This window comes from Acipenser ruthenus, chromosome 6 (genome assembly GCF_902713425.1).
Source record: "Acipenser ruthenus chromosome 6, fAciRut3.2 maternal haplotype, whole genome shotgun sequence".
Classification (NCBI taxonomy): domain Eukaryota; kingdom Metazoa; phylum Chordata; class Actinopteri; order Acipenseriformes; family Acipenseridae; genus Acipenser; species Acipenser ruthenus.
The window spans coordinates 76,771,896-76,792,007 of record NC_081194.1 but is presented as its reverse complement, the minus strand read 5'-3'; the positions used below and the strand labels follow the sequence as shown (position 1 = coordinate 76,792,007).

General features: G+C 40.3%; 1 protein-coding gene across 1 annotated transcript; it reads left to right on the top strand.

Moving 5' to 3' along the window:
* LOC117410939 (probable G-protein coupled receptor 139) lies at positions 1-11,940 on the top strand. The gene is made up of 3 exons (XM_034017903.3): positions 1-161; positions 7,341-7,461; positions 7,830-11,940. Exons 2-3 carry the CDS (start codon positions 7,386-7,388, stop codon positions 8,819-8,821), a joined length of 1,068 nt encoding a protein of 355 aa, XP_033873794.2. The 5' UTR covers positions 1-161; positions 7,341-7,385; the 3' UTR covers positions 8,822-11,940.
* Positions 11,941-20,112: the final 8,172 nt, after the last annotated feature.

Sequence of the window (20,112 nt, the reverse complement as noted above, 5' to 3'; positions counted from 1 at the left end):
AATCCTAACCCTAATCTACACAGAGGCACTTACTGTTCCGAGTAATCATTTTTCCCCTCAGTGACCAACACACCACCTAGTATAAAGATGTGTTTTACTACCTGCTGCTTGATGTATTCGTCGAGGGGAAAATAGAGATGTGAACATTTTATATTGCAAAGGTAGGTGAATGTTCTGAAATCCTGCACCTAAAACTATTCAGTGATGTATAGTTTTCCAGATAGGCTGGGAAAGTATTTTGTAGGTTTTTAAATAAATACTGTTGAAACTTCTCTAAATGGATAATTAGAAAGATAGGATTATTGAAATTGATAGATTACTTCTGTGTTTAGATATTTGTTTGAAATCATGTTCTAGTGATTACTAAATACATTGTATGTTTTAATTTGTTTTTATAATTAGAAAAAATGAATGTTATTGTATTAAACTGTACATATATAATATAGTATTGTATACAGTACCTTTTATAATAGCATTCACAATACATATATATCTTGCATAAATCCAATTAAATTAGATTGTTTACAATTATAAAAGTATAGCTATATCGTTTTTGTTATTTTTGTATAACTAATAATAATAATAATAGTAACTATTAAAGATAAGTAACAATAATAACAGTAGCCACTCTAAGAGCTTATTGAAATCTGTAATTACTTATAAAATCATTACAATAAACACAGTATCTTGGTTATTAATGAAATTCATTTTTCAAGTTGAATCACAGGCTTAAAAAATACAATGAATAGAAAACAATGCAATGTAAGAGAAAAAGCAACCATTTTCTTAAAAAAAAACAGGATTTGCAAATTCTGTTTGATCTTTGGACCATAAGAGCAATCCAACTATAATATCGGGCCGTGTTTTATTTTTTTTTTTTTTTTTTAAATGGTCACATGTCACCACGTATACAAGTTTTTAGTTTGTTTTTTTTAATTTAGTCGTTTCCAATGGTTTTTTTTACCCCGGTTTTCTCCCCAGTTTGCAATGCCCAATCATTATTTGTATCCCGGTTCACCGCTGCAACCTCCTGGCGACTCAGGAAACAGAGGCTGAAACACACATCCTCCTAAACGTGTTCCTGCCAATCCGTCATTTTTCGCACAGCAGATCCACAGCAATGCCACAGACCTATAGTGCTGGAGGACAACACAGATCTGATGGCTCCACTGCAGAACTGGAGGCGCCCTATCTGCAACAGAGGTTGCTGGTGCGTGGTGAACCGTGGACTCCCCTGCCGACCTAAACCCTCCCTACCCGGGTGGTGCTCGGCCAATTGTACGCCCTAGGAACCCCCGGTCACGGTCGGCAATAACATATCCTGGATTCAAACCTGCAATCTCCAGGCTATAGGGTGCATCCTGCACTACACGCAGAGCGCCTTTACTGGATGCGCCACTCTGGAGCATGTATACATATTGAAGAGGAAGCAAGAAGCCATTTCACTTGAAAGGTTAATAGCAGAAATCTAAAGCTCTTTAAGGAGGGCTTACAAGGTTTTTAATATTAGCATTGCACCCCTTTTCTTCTGCTGAAGAGATGCTTGTTTTTTTTTCATTTTTATTTTATACTTCAATTTGGAGTATGCATATATCTCAAAGACAACACAATAAATGAAAAGTATGTATTCCCTTATCATCCAGCTCCAATCAGACCATGTGTCCTACAGTAAGGGTCCCAGGATGCAGCACTTTACCTATTGAGTTGGATTGGAAATAGCTGCATATCCTGAATTTCTGAAAACGTAAACAGGTGAAGAATTGAAAATTCCAAGCACGGTAAAAGAGGGGCCCATTAATAATGTTACTAAATGTGTTAAAAGAGGGGCCCATTAATAATGTTACTAAATGTGTTAAAATATAAAGATAGGTCCATTCATAATGGTACTAAATGTATTAAAATATAAAGAGAGACCCATTAATAATGTTACTAAATGTGTTAAAAGAGTGGCCATTAATAATGTTACTAAATTTATTAAAATATAAAGAGAGGCCCATTCATAATGGTACTAAATGTGTTAAAAGTAACACATTTCTTGGTTTATTTAAGGATGCTTTATATGTGCCAAGCATAGAGACTAAGAACATTAAGGAATCATGGAAAATGGGAAAAAAACTAATACAAAATCACACAATGGGCAAGACAGCACATCTTGCAGACTTTGATAAAGAGCAGGTAGCAGGTACTCAGACTGCACACACTGCTTATGTCTCTATGGGCCATTCTGGAGACCAGACTGCCTCATGTTTCCACCCCCAGGGATAAGAGGCAACACTCAGGAATGGCATGTGTTCTTTCACGACAATTCAAATGCCTTTCAGATTTGTCACATTGAATCAATGGTGCCCTGGCTGCCACCGGGGCTCCACACAGTATGATGGAGGTTTCTAATGTTTCATCCAATCCTTTTATAATCATCCATCTTCACTGTTGTGAAGCCTCTTTCATGCAGGATGTCTGTGTGGTGAAGTTGTAGATAGTGCAAACCAGGGGGATTTAATGTTTAAAACAAATGTTGTTCTTTACGTTTTACCTTTTTATAAAATTGATACACATTCTCGGCAGCACAGTGGATAGGCTTTTCAAAATGTTCCGATTGCAATGGCTTACTGTAGAAATAATGAAGCGCAGTTCACAAAAGGCAAACATAATAAAACAATCAGAATAAATGGAAGGGTGTTTACCCAACACAGCAATTGATTATGTTCATAGATTAATTAATGACCAGTGAGAAGATGATTTCAGTATCATTGGGGATGGCTTTGTTGATGTAACAGCTGTGCATGTTCCACCACCATTATGAAGGCTATATATATATATATATATATATATATATATATATATATATATATATATATATATATATATATATATATATATATATGTATATATATATATATTTCTGTCACAAAGACGGCCAGAGTGGGTGGCGTCAGACCAGAAACAGGAAGTAAATAAACAGAGAGATGTGGTTTGGTATAAGCTGGGCGCGTGATCGCGCTCAGCATTTAATAAACAGAAAATAAAAAGGTTTGAAACACAAAAACACTGGACACGGCACTTGCGCCAAAATAAAGAGACAAACAAAAACGAACACACACTAACAAACAGGGACGAACAAACACGGTGAGTAAAGCAATATTTACGTTCTCTCTTTCTTTCACTTTCTAGTTTCTCCTCTCTCTCCCGTTCTCCACTCACCGAACACCAACCACGACTGAGTGAAAATGTGCATCTATATATACTGTTGTGCTGGGATTCAACTACTAATTAATCATTCACTTGAATCCCAGCACGTGAATTAATTCTGTGCAACCCCGTGCTCACATATTACATTTAACCAGCACGTGAAGTGATTTGTGCTCTCCTCGTGCCTAAATACAAATCTACACTTTAAATATACGTGAAACACAGACCCGTTTATATCCCGTGTACCAATCTATACACCAACATTAACACACACACGCACGCAACATACAACACAGATCACACAAATGCACACAGGGGCGGGGCACTTTGCCACATATACCCCCCCTTGTGCGCAGCACACATGGCCTCAACGGCCACCTCCCCCCTTAAAAACCCAGCAGTCCAGAACAAAGTCTCGGGCTGGGAAGGGAGGCTTCAGTGGGCCCTTGGCTGGCAATGCTGTCAGCACCCCTGCCGGTAGTGGCACGGCTGACAGCCTGTTGGTCCCATCCTGCAGCGAAAAAGCTGCGGGGGCAGGTGGTCCCCCGACCTCCCCCTTCTTCGTAGCCGGCAGCTCCCTCCTGTGGGGCTCCGGCCACAAGAACTCCTGCAGCGAAACTGCTGCTGGGGAAAGTGGTCTCCAGACCTCGTCCCCCTTCTTCGTGGCCGGCAGCTCCCCTTTCTGGGGCTCCGGCCACCGTACTCCCTGCGGAGGTACGGGCAGCAGAGGCAGCTCCTGCTCCTCTGCTCCGGGCGGTGGCGGAGGCAGAGGCAGCTCCAGCTCCTCTGCTCCTGGCGGTGGTGGAGGCAGAGGCAGCTCCAGCTCCTCTGCTCCTGGAGGTGGTGGAGGCAGAGGCAGCTCCAGCTCCTCTGCTCCTGGCGGTGGTGGAGGCAGAGGCAGCTCCAGCTCCTCTGCTCCTGGAGGTGGTGGAGGCAGAGGCAGCTCCTGCTCCTCTGCTCCTGGAGGTGGTGGAGGCAGAGGCAGCTCCTGCTCCTCTGCTCCTGGAGGTGGTGGAGGCAGAGGCAGCTCCTGCTCCTCTGCTCCTGGCGGTGGTGGAGGCAGAGGCAGCTCCTGCTCCTCTGCTCCTAGTGGAGGAAGCGGTGGAGGTGGCGGAGGCAGAGGCAGCTCCTGCTCCTCTGCTCCTGGTGGTGGTGGAGGCAGAGGCAGCTCCTGCTCCTCTGCTCCTAGTGGAGGAAGCGGTGGAGGTGGCGGAGGCAGAGGCAGCTCCTCTGCTCCTGGCGGCGCTGGCTCCCTCCGCTGTGGCGGCTGGGCTGGTGCGCGCCGTGCTGCCTTCAGCAGCATGAATAGAGGCTGCTGGGGGACACCAGCCTCCTGCCCCTCTCCCCCCCAAAAATTTCCAGGGGGTTGGGCCTGTAACTCCTCCCCTTCCGGCCCTTGGGGCTGAACCAGCAGGCATTTTCCCTCTGCTGGTGGCTTGGGTCCCAGGGCTGTGGAAGCCCCGACTTGCCTCCCTTTGGGCTGTGGACGCACCGACTCCTCCCTTTTGGGCTGTGGACGCACCGACTCCTCCCTTTTGGGCTGTGGACGCACCGACTCCCCCCTCTTGGGCTGTGGACGTTCGGGCTCCCCCCACTCAGGCGTAGGACGTTCGGGCTCCTCCCACTCAGGCGTAGGACGTTCGGGCTCCTCCCACTCAGGCGTAGGACGTTCGGGCTCCTCCCACTCAGGCGTAGGACGTTCGGGCTCCTCCCACTCAGGCGTAGGACGTTCGGGCTCCTCCCACTCAGGCGTAGGACGTTCAGGCTCCTCCCATTTGGGCTGTGGACGCTCAGGCTCCTCCCGCTTGGTCTGTGGACGCTCAGGCTCCTCCCCATAGCTGCGGAAGGGACAGTGGGCGAACAGGTGATCCTGGTCGCAGAGGAGGCACCCCGGCGATGGCTTGTTACATCGCCGTGGATGCCTGGCCCTTAGGCGGCACTCCTCCTCCCTGTCCTTCACCTCTTTATCTGGTTCCTCCTCCTCCTCACCTTGGAAGGGGCAGATCGCCACCGTGTGTCCGTAGACTCCACAGACCATGCACCAGCCTTGGTCCTCGAGGCCCCCGAGGAGGTCCTCCAGGTCCCAGCAGCCGTCTCTCCAGCCTTCCATTTTCACTTTTTTTTTTTTTTTTTTGAAACCAGTCCTGTGGTTTTTTTTTTTTTTTTTTTTTTTTTTAAACACAAAACCCCCTCTCCTGGTCTGACGCTTGGAGGCGCTGTTATCCCACGATGACACCACGTGTCACAAAGACGGCCAGAGTGGGTGGCGTCAGACCAGAAACAGGAAGTAAATAAACAGAGAGATGTGGTTTGGTATAAGCTGGGCGCGTGATCGCGCTCAGCATTTAATAAACAGAAAATAAAAAGGTTTGAAACACAAAAACACTGGACACGGCACTTGCGCCAAAATAAAGAGACAAACAAAAACGAACACACACTAACAAACAGGGACGAACAAACACGGTGAGTAAAGCAATATTTACGTTCTCTCTTTCTTTCACTTTCTAGTTTCTCCTCTCTCTCCCGTTCTCCACTCACCGAACACCAACCACGACTGAGTGAAAATGTGCATCTATATATACTGTTGTGCTGGGATTCAACTACTAATTAATCATTCACTTGAATCCCAGCACGTGAATTAATTCTGTGCAACCCCGTGCTCACATATTACATTTAACCAGCACGTGAAGTGATTTGTGCTCTCCTCGTGCCTAAATACAAATCTACACTTTAAATATACGTGAAACACAGACCCGTTTATATCCCGTGTACCAATCTATACACCAACATTAACACACACACGCACGCAACATACAACACAGATCACACAAATGCACACAGGGGCGGGGCACTTTGCCACAATTTCTTATTGCATTTTTTTACTCTGATGCATTATGAGCATCAACAATTTACTCAAATCCTCCACTAGTGTTTTCTACTATTATAACAACCTTGACTTGCATAAAGAAGGAAAAACATTGAGTGAAATAGCTTGCATCACTTGATTTTCAAGGTGTGGTATCCGAAGCATAATCAACAGTACAGAGAAATATCATCTGTGATTGACAAACCCAGGACTGGAAGACCCAAAAGGTTGTCTAACAAGGATGAGCAATACTTGAAGATAATATCCTTAAGGAATAGAAAGAAGACAAGTGTTGAATTGACACCAGAACTGGCAGAAGGCACAGGTGTTGTTGTCCATCCATCAACAGTACGAAGATCACTCTTGAAATCAACTTAAAAGGATGTGTTGCTGTAAGAATACTTCTGTTAAGAAAGGGGAACAAGACTAAAAGGCTAAAATATGCACAAGAACACAGAAATTGGACTATGGAACTAAGGTGCTTTGGACTGTTGATGGATGGACAATGACACCTGTGCCTTCTGCCAGTTCTGTTGTCAATTCAACACTTGTCTTCTTTCTATTCATTAAGGCTATTATCTTCAAGTATTGCTCATCCTTGTTAGACAGCTTTCTGGGTCTTCCAGTCCTGGGTTTGTCAATTACAGATGATGTTTCTCTGTACTTGTTGATTATGCTTTGGATACCACACCTTGAAAATCGAGTGATGCAAGCTATTTCACTCAATGTTTTTCCTTCTTTATGCAAGTCAAGGTTGTTATGATAGTAGAAAACATTAGTGGAGGCTTTGAGTAAATTGTTTATGCTCATAATGTATCAGAGTAGAAAAATGCAACATGTCTAAGACTTTTGCACAGCAGTGTATGTATTCCAACAAGTTGTTCAGAAGTTATATGAATCACAAGCATTCAAGGAAACAAACATCCAAATATCCAAGGAAACATATACAACACAGAGCTCTGCAAGCTCGCACACACATGATATATTAAGGTTGTTCCCAAGGATATCTGTTCCAATCTACTGTGTCCTGAGGGAATCGCTACTTTATTCATTATCCTGCAAGCATGAGCAGAAATATAACAAAACTGAGATTGTTCACAAATTAAATATCATGTTTCCCCATCACAGTTTTTTTTTTTTCAGACTGTCTACAAGCACAATAAACTTTATTTACAGTGCAAAATAACACTGGCAGCAGCATAGTTGTCCTTGGGCTCTCATTCTAGTAATAATACCAGAAACTACCCTACAGATCAGATTTAATCCTGTTTTCTTAATGTTTTAGGAATGTATTGATTATGTCTCTGCCTGAGGCTACTGAAAAGCCTGGATGATGCCAAGTACAAATCTGCTAGTCACATTTCAGAAGTTTTTTTACCCCATACTATCTGGTATAGGGATTCCAGGTATGTTTTAGTATTGATTTTATATTCTATAAGAAAGAAGAGCCTTCTATTACCTAGCCAGCAAGTATTGAGAATGTCCTTTCAAACCATTCTGCATGTCAGGAGGGGACAGTTATTTATTCATGGTAATCAGATATTTAGTAAGTAAGCAAACAAATACAAATACACCAGATAGAAGGTGTACACGTAAGTAAGTTGCTGGACACTACTGAAATGTTCCCACATATGAAGTATATAGCACAATATATAATATTGGGTGTATGTTTTTTATTATTGCAATGTGTTGTTGTAAATCACTTTGAATTGATATTAAAAGGATTTAAAAGAATAACAAGTCCTGATCATTCTTCTCTTTTTTTCCCCCCCAGTCAACCTCTTCACCTTCTATATGATCAGGTTTCGCAAATGTGAGATGTCAGAAACAGCTATAATCTACCTTAGTGCCTTGGCCATTGTAGATTGCTTTTACCTGCTGTGGGTGGCACTTCTGGACCTGTCCCTATCCTTTCTCCTAGATCACCCTTTCTGGCATGCTTACCCTTGGTGTGGGATCCTCACCTTCCTTGAGTATGGCTCCTTGTTCAGCTCTACCTGGATCGTGGTGGTTTTCACCATAGAACGCTACCTCGTCCTGAGGATGACAAAGGTCAAAATGCACTTCTCTCACTCCAAAGCCACTGTGAGGATAATTCTGGCTGTGGTTCTGCTCTGTCACCTGGTGGCAATTCCAGACTACTGGATCAACAGTGTCACAATGTTTAACTACACAACTGATGGAGAGAACATCACCTTACCAAGGTGCTTCTATGAAAACACTATGTTCTCCACCTTGGTGGTCTGGATCAACACCTTCATCTCTGGGGGCATCCCTTTCACCCTCATCATTGTTTTCAACTCTCTCATTGGATACCATCTCACCCAGGCCAGCAAGATGTTTACCAAGGAACAGCAGAGGATCATCAAAGGGGTCACCACCAAAGGCATGGTCAGAAGGACCATCCTACTTCTCTTCACAGTCTCTTTTACTTTTGTTGCCTTGTGCCTCCCTCGCTTCGTGACCTACTGCATCCTGAGGACTGCATACAACTACCCAGATTTCAACAGAGATGACTACAACCTGTCTATCAATGTCTTCGGCGACATTGCGATCATGCTGCAAAATCTGAACTCCACCACCAACTTCCTCTTGTACTGCATGGTGAGCAAGGGGTTCAGGCAGGAACTGCGGAACCTGCTGAAACCCAACACAAGAGCGAAAGAGCTGGGCTCCCATTTCACCCAGACAACCATGAAAGTCTTTTCGGTAACGGGTAGCAAAATGCATCGCTCCAGGGATCCCGTCGATGTTGTACATAACTAGCATGTGTAGACAAAACAGAGCCCCCTACTAATTCATGTTGCCTAACTACCCGAAACTGAAGATATTCATGCTACATTAAACAGTCATCCGTAATAATACAACATAACTACGTTTAGGTAAACTAGCATTTAGAAGAAATAAAAACTGAGGAAGATTGTTTTTCCAAAACAAATGCAAAACAGAGTTGGACTTCATTGCACTGAGCTAACACTACGAGACTGCCTCGCTAGCAGAAATACAAAGAACTTTACACTCAACATATACTACTGTGTAGTGTTGGGTCAGCAAAAAAATGAGCTTTTTGTGGTGGAAAACAAAGGGAAAAAAATGATATATTTCTGGTATTAAGGTAAAAAAATATATAAGTGTCAGCTATTCTCAAAGTTCTACTAACATTGTCAACTTTATGCATCACACCAAACTAACACATTGCCCAACTTGTGACAGTTCCAGTTTCCTCCTTTCACATTCTTCTTTCTATCTGCCATGTGAAAAATATAGAACTGTTGGATGTTAAAAGTATTTTTATATGGTGTGTCATTTTTGTACACTGCACCTATACCTCCTTTCAACCACGCACGCACACGCACACGCACACGCACACGCACATACTTCTTTTGTAGCAAATTGCTTTTGTGGATGAGGAAAAAAAAAGTTACAAGACTTAGATGTCTACAATTATTTATTTAAGCAAAACTCCAAAAATGCTATTTCAAAAGTATTCATACACTCTGATGCTATGATAGTATTGTCTACAAGGCGCTAGAAATTTCAATATGATAATGCAGAACCTAATTCTAGAAAATGCTGGATTGTAGCTGAACAAAAGGGTTAAGCATAGGATGATTGCTGTCATTACCAATAAGTCTGAAGACCTTAGACAGAACATTATTTATTGTCATAAAGCTGGAGAAGGATACAAGAAGATTTTCAATTATCTGAGTATCCTAATTTCAACTATTGTTTCTATTATCAAGAAGTACAAGACTCATGGTTTTGTCACAACGCTCCCTCAGTCTGGAAGAAAGAAGGTTCTTTCACCAAGAACAAGTAGAAGAATTGGGAGGAAGGTTAATAACAATCCGAGATTGACTGCCAAATATATTCAAAGTGAATTGGCTGCAACTGGGACAGGGGTCTCCATTTCAACCATAGCTCGAGTATTGTATGGTGAACGTTTCAATGGTCGCAGGGAAAGGAAAAAAACAATCAGGAAAATGTCACAAGGACAATCGCTTAAATTTTGCAAAATGGCATTTGAATGATGGATATTAGTTCTGGTCAAAGGTTTTGTGAGTGATGAAACAAAAATCAAGCTTTTTGGTCACGCTGATAGTCATTATGTTTGGAGAAAGTCTGGTGAGGCGTGCAAAGAAAAGAACACTATACCTACTGGCAAGCATGGAGGTGCTAATATCCTTATATGGGGCTGTTTTTCCTCTAATGGCACAGGACATTTAGTTCCAATACATGGTAAAATGGATTCCATAGCATACCAAAAGATATTGGCTAATCATCTCAAATCCTCTGCTACAAAACTTGGTTTAAAGGGCAGTAAATTAATTTCATTTTCCTTGTCAGGGTATGAATACTTTTGAATTATTGAGTTTTGCAAAAAAAAAATGCTGAAATAAATAATTGTAGACATTTATTTCTTGTGACTTTTTTTCTTCATCTACAAACGCAAAACTTGCTACAAAAGATTTTTCCTATAATTCTATAATTCTTTGTTCTCGAGAAATTTCTAAAAATTGATACATTTCCATTGGGGTATGTAAACTTTTGACTACAACTCACTCTCTCTCTCTCTCTCTCTCTTTATATATATATAAGGCTTTAATAAACAAGATAGTATTATTCTAACAATTAGGTGATGGAATAATCAATAGGAAAGATTGCAAACGCAAACGAGCAAATAACTTTAAGCAACTAATGCTTTTAGCCAAATGGATCTAAAAATCTCATAAAACTGAATATGATGTAGCGATCAGCACTAATAATATTGGAAAGCATTTTTTTTGTAAACAGAAGTAATGAAATACCTCTCAACAAACTGTTGTCTTGTATTTAAGTGCATGTACCTTTATGTCTTAATGCAGCTTGTTGTACAATGTTGAAATGTCATTCTGGGATTGTAAATTGTCAATGGGACTTTCCATGTTAAACAGGAATTGATTTCTTTTTTTTTGATCATCTTGTCTTTCAACCATAAAGGACGTGGGAGGTTAGAATGAACATGATGTTTCAGATTTTCTACACTGTGACTATGAAATGAATTCAGACAGCTAATGCTTCTGTAGATAGTTAGCCTTGAACCATTCTTATCAGAGCAATCAAGCTATAACGTGAAATTGTTGCTAATGCTTCTAAGTGTTTTTATATTACGAATATAATTTTAGTTATACCATAACCTCTCCACTAGTTCTGGCAAATCCAGTGTGAATCTATGAAAACTGAAGGCCCTTGAAATAGGCTGAACTCCAAAGAGCTGCATTTCTGGATTCAAACACTCTGTGTACTTGGGCTCATGTGCTTAGATGTTGCAGCCCGCAGTTATGGCTTAATGGGCCTAATCCAGGTTTCAGGAGAGTTTGATCCCATCTTTGGAGAGTGCTCCATCCCTGTACAAATACACTGTGATTGACAGCATACTGTGGAAGAACAAGGCTTGTCTCAACACTGTTTATTCTGTTAATGGCCTGCTGTCGTCATTTCTGCAGCAAATATTTGGAGTATCCTTTTGTCACTGTTTAATTCAGGGCTTCAGCTGAGGCTGATCTGTGTGTATGCATCAGCTCTTAGCTCTTGCTGCAGTTTCTTTTGTTTAAATGTGTTTTTGTTTTGTGGTTATTTCAACTGCTAATAAAGCCCTGGTGAATGATTGACTTCACCCTTCACTGAAGCGGGTTTCTTCATTCTAACCAAGTATTGTATTTACTTTCTATTGCTTCTTATCTGGTTGCCTCAAAAGTATTTACAGAGTAAACAACTTGTTACTGCAGCTGTTGAATTCTATCAATTACAGCTACAGCATTTTTTAATATAACATATTAATGAAGCTTCTTACAAGGCAGGCTCTTAAGAGCAGCCACTAACAAACAGATGTTATTAGCTTGGAATAGCGAATTAATCCATTTGTGTTTTCTCCTTGACCTTCTCCTTCTGAATTTCTTCAAACTGTATAATACTGTATGTTCATTTTAAACACACTGGGGTGCCACTGACGAAGGATCAAATAAAGTTAAGAAACATTCACGCATCCTTTTATGAAAGGGCTTTTAACACCCTATACTTTTTTTTTATATTGCAACTTTTCAGGCTTACTGGGCCAATTAATGGTATTGGCTAAGTATTGAGAGGAAATATACCACAATAACTCCTATGTAGTTTGTTCTCTTGAAGCCAGTTTTACATATATATATATATATATATATATATATATATATATATATATATATATATATATATATATATTGTAAAGGAGCAGTCTCACGTCCCCTTATAACTGTACCATGTTGGCGGGCCAATGGAGCGAGTCGCTATCGATGTCCTGGGTCCTTTCCCCCACATCCAAAACAGGGAACTGGTTTGTGTTAGCAGTGGTGGATTACTTCACCATGTGACCAGAAGCATATGCGTTGCCAAACCATGAGGCACAGACAGTGGCAGACACCCTCAGTGAAGGGTTCTATCTCTAGATTCTGGGTCCCCCAGGAACTCCACTCGGATCAAGGGCGCAACTTTGAATTCAAGGTGTTCTGCAAAGTCTGTGAACGGCTTGGATTCAGCAAAACCCACATCACCCCCCTGCACTCTAGCCATTGTTACACATATCTTTATGACAGACAACTAGAACTGAAGAGCAGACCTTATCGCAGATACAAAAATAGTGTCGTTGAGTACTTGCAATAAGAATCATACAGGATAACTGCAAACATCATAAAAACGTAAGATTATAAGGAGACTGTAAAAAAAAAAAAACATAGGAAATAAAATATGAAGCTACTTACAGATCTTAATGTGTTATTGTTTTATGCTTCAAAGCAGTAATCCTGTGCGTACCTAGTTATATAGCTCCATGATGTTGCTTGAGTGCTTTGATCTAACAGGAAGCAATAAGAATAATAAAGTGCAAAGTTAACGGATTTCAGCAAGAAGTTCAAAGTTCAGCTCTAAACAGTTTCCTTCAATAATATACCCTGCATTGTACCGTAATAGCTGCAGAAGATTTGTGTACAAACTAGGGCTGTTCCGATAAACAGATTAATCGGACCGATTAATCAACTAAAGAGTTGATCGCAGATTCATTTTTTTTTTACAATTTAATCGGCTGATGGTCTTGAGTAAGTTTAACCAATGGGAGAGTCAAAGATCTGCCCTGGTTTTGCAGCTGTGCAATCATGAGTGAGCAGAGGCGGGACATAAATATGCTAGGCCTAAGTGGTGTAAGAATAGCTGAATTTTGCGAGATATTGCTTATTATACAGCGCTATCGAGAATTATATTGAGAACGTCGAAGTAATATTTCGATTTACTTTTTACAAATAAAAAATAAATTCATCAGACAACAGAGGCATCGTAGTCAATTTGGTTATGAATCAATTTTCATAGAAAAAAATTTAGATTGTTAAAAAAAAAAGGAAGTATATACCACAAATACCCAAACCGACACAGGAAGGGAAGGGATATACTCACCACTTCCAACATTTAAATTATTAGAGGTATCCGTAGCTTACCGGTAGCTGTCAATTAAAAAAAAATAATACTGCTGGAACTGTCTTTTGTTCAGTACAGGAACAGCTCTGGCTACAGCAATCTAGGATGTCTAACCAAGTCAGCACAAAAACATGAGCTTTCCCAAAGTCACTTGTGAGCCACTGTAACACTCAAAACCTTCGGACAAACCCGGACTGATGTTCAACTGGATGAGCAGAAATGTAGGGATAAAATACATCACAATGAGCAAGCAAGAACTGGCTTTCAGAGGGCACAATGAAGACACCAATTCCTCATATAGAGGTAATTATGTGGAATTACTTTCTCTGATACTTTCTACGACAGCATGTTAAGCAATCACTTGTCAATAGCCACAGTATTCTCGGATACCTCTAACAAGATTCAGAACGACTTTATCTCGTCGGTGTCTCAGGTTTTGCTAGATGCGATAAAAAGGGGAAAAGGAAGCCAAGTACGTAGCTGTAATGATAAACGCAGCCCAGCTGTCTTATGTTTTCAGGTATGTAACTGACAGTGGCCCGAATGAAGAGTTGTTCTGTGAAAATTTGTTACATTTACTAAAAAAAATTTAATAATAAAAAGGCTTTTAAAAGACTAAATTCCCACTGGGCTTTTTTTTTTTTTTTTTTTTTTTTTTATAGATTCTATTGCAGGACAACCGCTATAAGATCATTACCTTTATTAAAAATGTGGATTGGTTAGTCTACCGATTAATCAACTAATGCCCAGAATATAGTTCTTAGCAGTTTTTACAACTGTATTAGTTACTAAATATTTGTATTCTCTGAGTATATCTGTGTATTATCCCATCATATGTTCTTATATATACTTTACTACTGTTTATGGATATTTGGTGTGTTAAAAAAAACAGATATTATTCCTTTATCACTGATAAAGTAGCTGCAGTGTGGAGTAGTGGTTAGGGCTCTGGAATCTTGACCGGAGGGTCGTGGGTTCAATCCCAGGTGGGGGACTCTGCTGCTGTACCCTTGAGCAAGGTACTTTACCTAGATTGCTCCAGTAAAAACCCAACTGTATAAATGGGTAACTGTATGTAAAAAATAATGTGATATCTTGTAACAATTGTAAGTCGCCCTGGATAAGGGCGTCTGCTAATAAATAAATAAATAAATAATAATAATCAACTTTGAGCAAGGTGGGATTTCTGTAATAAGGCCAGTACAGAAAAAAAGACCACTAGGGGTGCACTTCAACCCCCATTAACAAATAAACTTTACTTACTAAAGGGGTCAACAGAGAACTTCCAATGGATGAGGGTATCATTGCAATCCAGACGGCTGAGAAAATCATCTGGCCAGCAATTATACTTTGTCTGTTTTAGTGTATTTCCGCTTTATTAAGGATCTGTTGGGTTGAGTAGCAGAGGAGGAAGTCAATATAACACACCTGTTCAATTTCCACTGTATTGTAGAGCTTGGTGGTGATAATTGTAGCTGTGAGCCCAAAGTGTAAGCAAGACATAGTGGGAACAGGCTTGGAGCAGTTCAGAGGGTCACAGATTGCACACCAAATACACCCACACAATGGTAAGTGGTTCAAAAGCAATGCAAATGATAGCTTGTCATACAGGCCTCTATCTAGCGTGCCTGTAAGTCAATGGTGCGCACAGTGTGGGGTGCGGAGAGTCGGCAAGGTGGGAGCGACTATGACTAAAGAAAGGGGCAGTTCTGTCAAAAAATAATAATAATGAAATGATAAAACATTTTAAATAAATACACAAATGACAGCTAATTAGTCCAAGTTCTTGCCTTTCAAATGAGCTGTTGACGATCGCTCTAGGACTTGCAGAACCAGAGAAATTATGAAGTGGCGAGTGTCAGTGAAACTGCAGTGAACAGAGCCGAAATGGCGGCTTCCATTTATGGAATGCACTAATGTGTTTTTTCCGGGATTTAATGTAAATGGCTTATTTTTTTCCTAGAGTTAACCCAAAAGAAAGCCCAGATTTAGCTAAATACATAAATGTTAACAAACACATTGTTAAAAGTAGGAGTGTAATTAAGGCAGCTCCGCAGCAATGCCAAATCAAACGCATCAATGAGCGTGGGCTTGCATGTTAGCTTCAGATATACCGGTGTGGTGTTATTTTCAGGTACGCGGATAAAAAGTGGTACGTAGCCGGGCACTGCGCTTGCTTGCGCATGCCTAAACAACTTCCGCTTAGAAAGCAGGGACGCGCTCGTTGAAATCTGGTACGTTATGCAGTTTTCGTCTTTTACATCTTTTTAATTTGAATTTATCATATTTTCCACCATTAAGAAATGATTATGTGAATATTTATTATATGCAATACATTGGGTCGTGTACATTTTTTTTACTTCTGCAACTTTGCGGTGGACTAATTTTGTCTTGTTCGTCATTTTTTTTCTTTTTAGAGAAATTGTCTTTTTCCAGTTTACGTTGGCAAAAATAAAAAAGTATAATTAATGGTTTGTAAAAAAAAAGTATGTATAATTAATGGTAAGTGTACTCGTTTGAGAATTAAAACACATCACATCGCAATTGATTGCACCTTTACCAAAATCTGTTTAAAAAAAAAAAATGGATTGAAGTTACATGTATTTTTTCACAGATTTATTTGTTGGAAATGTTAGCTAAATCATGGTGACTCACCAAGTTTAAACATAAAACAGAAGACTAAACTATATATCAGTGTAATAAACATACGAGAGAATTATATTTTAGGGTAAATGATTGGGACAAGCTGTTTTGTAGGGAATATTGCCTGCTCAATTAATTTATCATTCATACTACAATTATTTTTTTCGTATTGTCTTTCATTCGGTGGACATGCATTTGATCATGTGTCTCTTTCCAAAGCACACAGTATATTTCTCATCCTCATGTATGTTAATTGATAGAAGGGCTCCCCCTGGTGGTTAAAACCCACATTAACAGTTACAATACGTGCTTTTGGGATTACTGGATTATTGTAATGCAGATTGTTCTAGTTTAGTATTTGCAGACAGGGAGGTGCTATATTTTACTTAAGACATATCTACTGCTTTTACATTTTGTAAAATAACTATTTAAAAGACTAATAGGTGATAATATACTTTGTATGGCATTGTTTATTTTTTCTTTTCTTTTTTTAGAAAAATATTGCTGTGGTGTCAAACTACCTTGAAAAGAAGGAGCATCCACAAATGTACTGTACATAATAGAGGCATAATTTAATTGGAAAGGTTTTTTTTTTTTTTGAGCATTTACAACCTGCTTTTCCCCACAGTATGAAGAGGGGTAACACATTCTGACACATTTCCCCATAGTTTGAAGATTAAAATACTATTTAAAAAAATAGAATGCATCAAACAATTAATACATAGTTTGAGATACAAGTATGTGACAGTGAGATATATTTTCGGTATTTATGACAAGGAAAAGGTTTGACAATCAAAACAGAGTAGGACCTTTGCTTTAAATTCAATGCAAAAATACACGTGTTGCCGCCAGTGAAACCTGCAGACTGCAGAGGCACGTGCAGAAAGTTGTACATCTTTTTAGAAAAGACGTAACCCGAAAGGGCTCGGATTATGTAATTCCGACCTGTTTTAGGATCGCAGACCCCCGACCCCTTGTGTGAAGTATGAAAGATTGTGGTCATTTCTCCATTTAGTACAGGAGATGACTGTCAGCAAAATGCCACAAGCGTCAGGCTAACGATCCCTTCCTCCCCGCGTGTCCGCGAGTGTCTGAATAAAGCATCTCACCAGCATTAACAACCAACCATGAACGCGCAGATAATAACGGCTACAGTAAGCAGTGTTCAGTTACTTGAGGGCGGGGCCATCCTAGCAAATCAAACTGACTGGCTTTCCAAAGGGCCACTCAGCTCTGTTAGTTGGCGGGCAAAAAAAAAAAAAAGCAGATAGCTGCTCACTAGGCGCCACTTTGGCCAGGCCCGTGCCATAGGTTCGCTGTCGCTGCAGTGTTGCCAACTTAGCGATTTTGTCGCTAGATCTTGCTACTTTTGGGTTCTCCTAGTGACAAAAACATTGTCAAAGCGACTAGCGACAAATCTAGTGACTTTCACTGCCGACAACAATGATTTTCAGGAAAAGAAGTCGCCAACTTGTATCATCACAACATCAGTCACAAGCAGCTCAATACACCACGCTTCTCCCGTCCTGAAGTAGTGCAGTGGTGGCGTTCTTGTAGCGCAGGTTTCCACAGTTCTGGACAGAATCGCGGAGATGCGCGTTCTTCGAGGGCTGCTGCGTGACGTCCCTCAACTCCACCTGCAGAAATCTGTAGATCCTGCACAGCACAGCTTTGAAAAGTTGCTGCGGAACTGGTTGCGACTGTGGACCAAAGAGATCGCGAGTGACCTGCTAATCATAATGTAAATAACGACTAAAACTACAGCTGCCCCTTGTTAACGGAAGAGAACGACATCAATTATTTAAACACACATAATGTACTAAATCCGTGATAAGTGATGCATAATGTTACAATAAAGTTAATGTTAGTCAATTACATCAAACTGATTCTGTTTGGGTAGATAATCCATACAAATATAACACGTTTAAAAATGATCAGCCATCATTAATACATTTAATAGTGTTTATGTTTACTCTTAATGGTTAAGCAATTCCGAGAGGAGTGATAAATCGTCTAGCGACATTTTTGGTGACTTTAGAATGTGAGGTTTCTCTGGCGACTTCCTGCTTTGTGAAGTTGGCAACACTGCGTCGCTGCTTTACGATATACAGATTTTATTTACCTTGCATGCATACCATACTTCCACTACACTTTCACCATGCTTTACAATGCATTTGTCATATTATTCCCTCAGCTCTAGTTGCATCGAAAGATATTCTGTATGTAACATAGGCTAGATCGGCCACTGTCTTTCTGTTAGTAAAGCACCAATGATATCTTGTGAAGACCTACTCTGTATGGCCTGCAAAACAAAAAGAAACACGAGTTGATGTTCATTAGATGGCGCTGGCGTTTCCTAACATAAAGACAGTCTGGCTGATCTAGCGTACACATGTCTGTGGCTGGCAGATATAACTGAAGAACCACTTCTAAACTCAGTCCAAAGCACCTCAACACAGCCTTATCAAATAAAAAAACAACAGTATTTTAGCATCTGAATAAGAACCACAGGGTGATTGCAAACAGCATTAAAAGGTAAGGGGGTAACCTGCTATGAAACTGTATTTGAAGCCTTTTGTTCTTGTCTTTAAATGCCTCCGATGTGTTTGTGTGCTTGTAGGAGCACCTCCCTGGCTGGTTATGGAGTACACACATCTACAGGTGGCCCCTGGATGAGAAGCGGCTCCTGCTAAGGTGGAATACATTGCCTGCACCCCCCCCCCCCCACGTGGGGAAGCTACCCACCTGCCAGATCAAACCAGCGTGACTCCTTAACAAGCCTCAGTGCTGTCCCTCACACCTCACTCGGGATACAACACCTTCCTTGCCTGATTGTATCTCTTTGCTGCTGTTTAGGTCTGTGTTCTGTAACAGTAGCTTCTGTGTTTACAGTTTACAGTTTTCTGAGGTGTCTCTTGCATTAAAAGCTTTTTACAAATGGAATGCTGTTGTCGTTAACAGAGCACATGGTAGGGGTACAGAAATACTGGGGGATATTTACTCATGCGGTGTTCTGGCTCTTAGGTTTATTTTCTAGAATGTTTTTTTTTGTAGCCGCACCTAGGTCTTTATCAATGGTCAGTGTGCTGCCTTTACTACAAGGAAATGACTTGCAATAACCTCTGTGCAAGCAACATACTATATATATATATATATATATATATATATATATATATATATATATATTTGTGTTGTTATGGTGGTGGACCAGACTCTTCTAGGTACCTGCCTATTCCAGATGCCCCTTATAGAAGTTCATCATAGTAAAGGCATTGAAGAAAAGTATATTACAGCATAGCGAACGCATGATAAAGCATGGGTACGCATGCTACAGCCCAGTTTTTTGTAAGTACGTGCATTAGACCGTGATATTGATGTGATACAGCCGTCTAAAATATATTTGTGTTAGATAGTTTGATGGAAACGATGTCACATTAAAATGAGCTATACTGTTTACATTATTCTTAGTTAACTATATATTATAAACAATATATGGTATAGGATTCTGTTGACTCACATAATGGGATATTAAACAGAACAAAACACTGAATGCAAAATGTTGCCTTAAACTGTCAGGGCTAAATAATATTTGACCACTAGGTGGCAATGTGTCCATTCTGGTTGAAATGGTACTTACCTGTATATAGATTACACCTGTTTATCTGTTTGCTTGATTGGTTTGCTTGCTGTAATGTACTGAATTTAGCATCTGTCCAGATTTCAGTAGAATCTATATGCTCACAAACCATTCAAGTTATACACCAGGAAAAATTTATTTTTGTGTCAGGATTGGGGGAAAATCGATGCATACAAATGATGTTGTTTTCTCTGTATGTTTTCTGTTTTTCAACTAGAAAATATGTATCTGTGTTAAAGCTGCAGGATATGAAAGGGTTGCACAGAAAAGATCTATAGCATGGAGTGCTTAACCA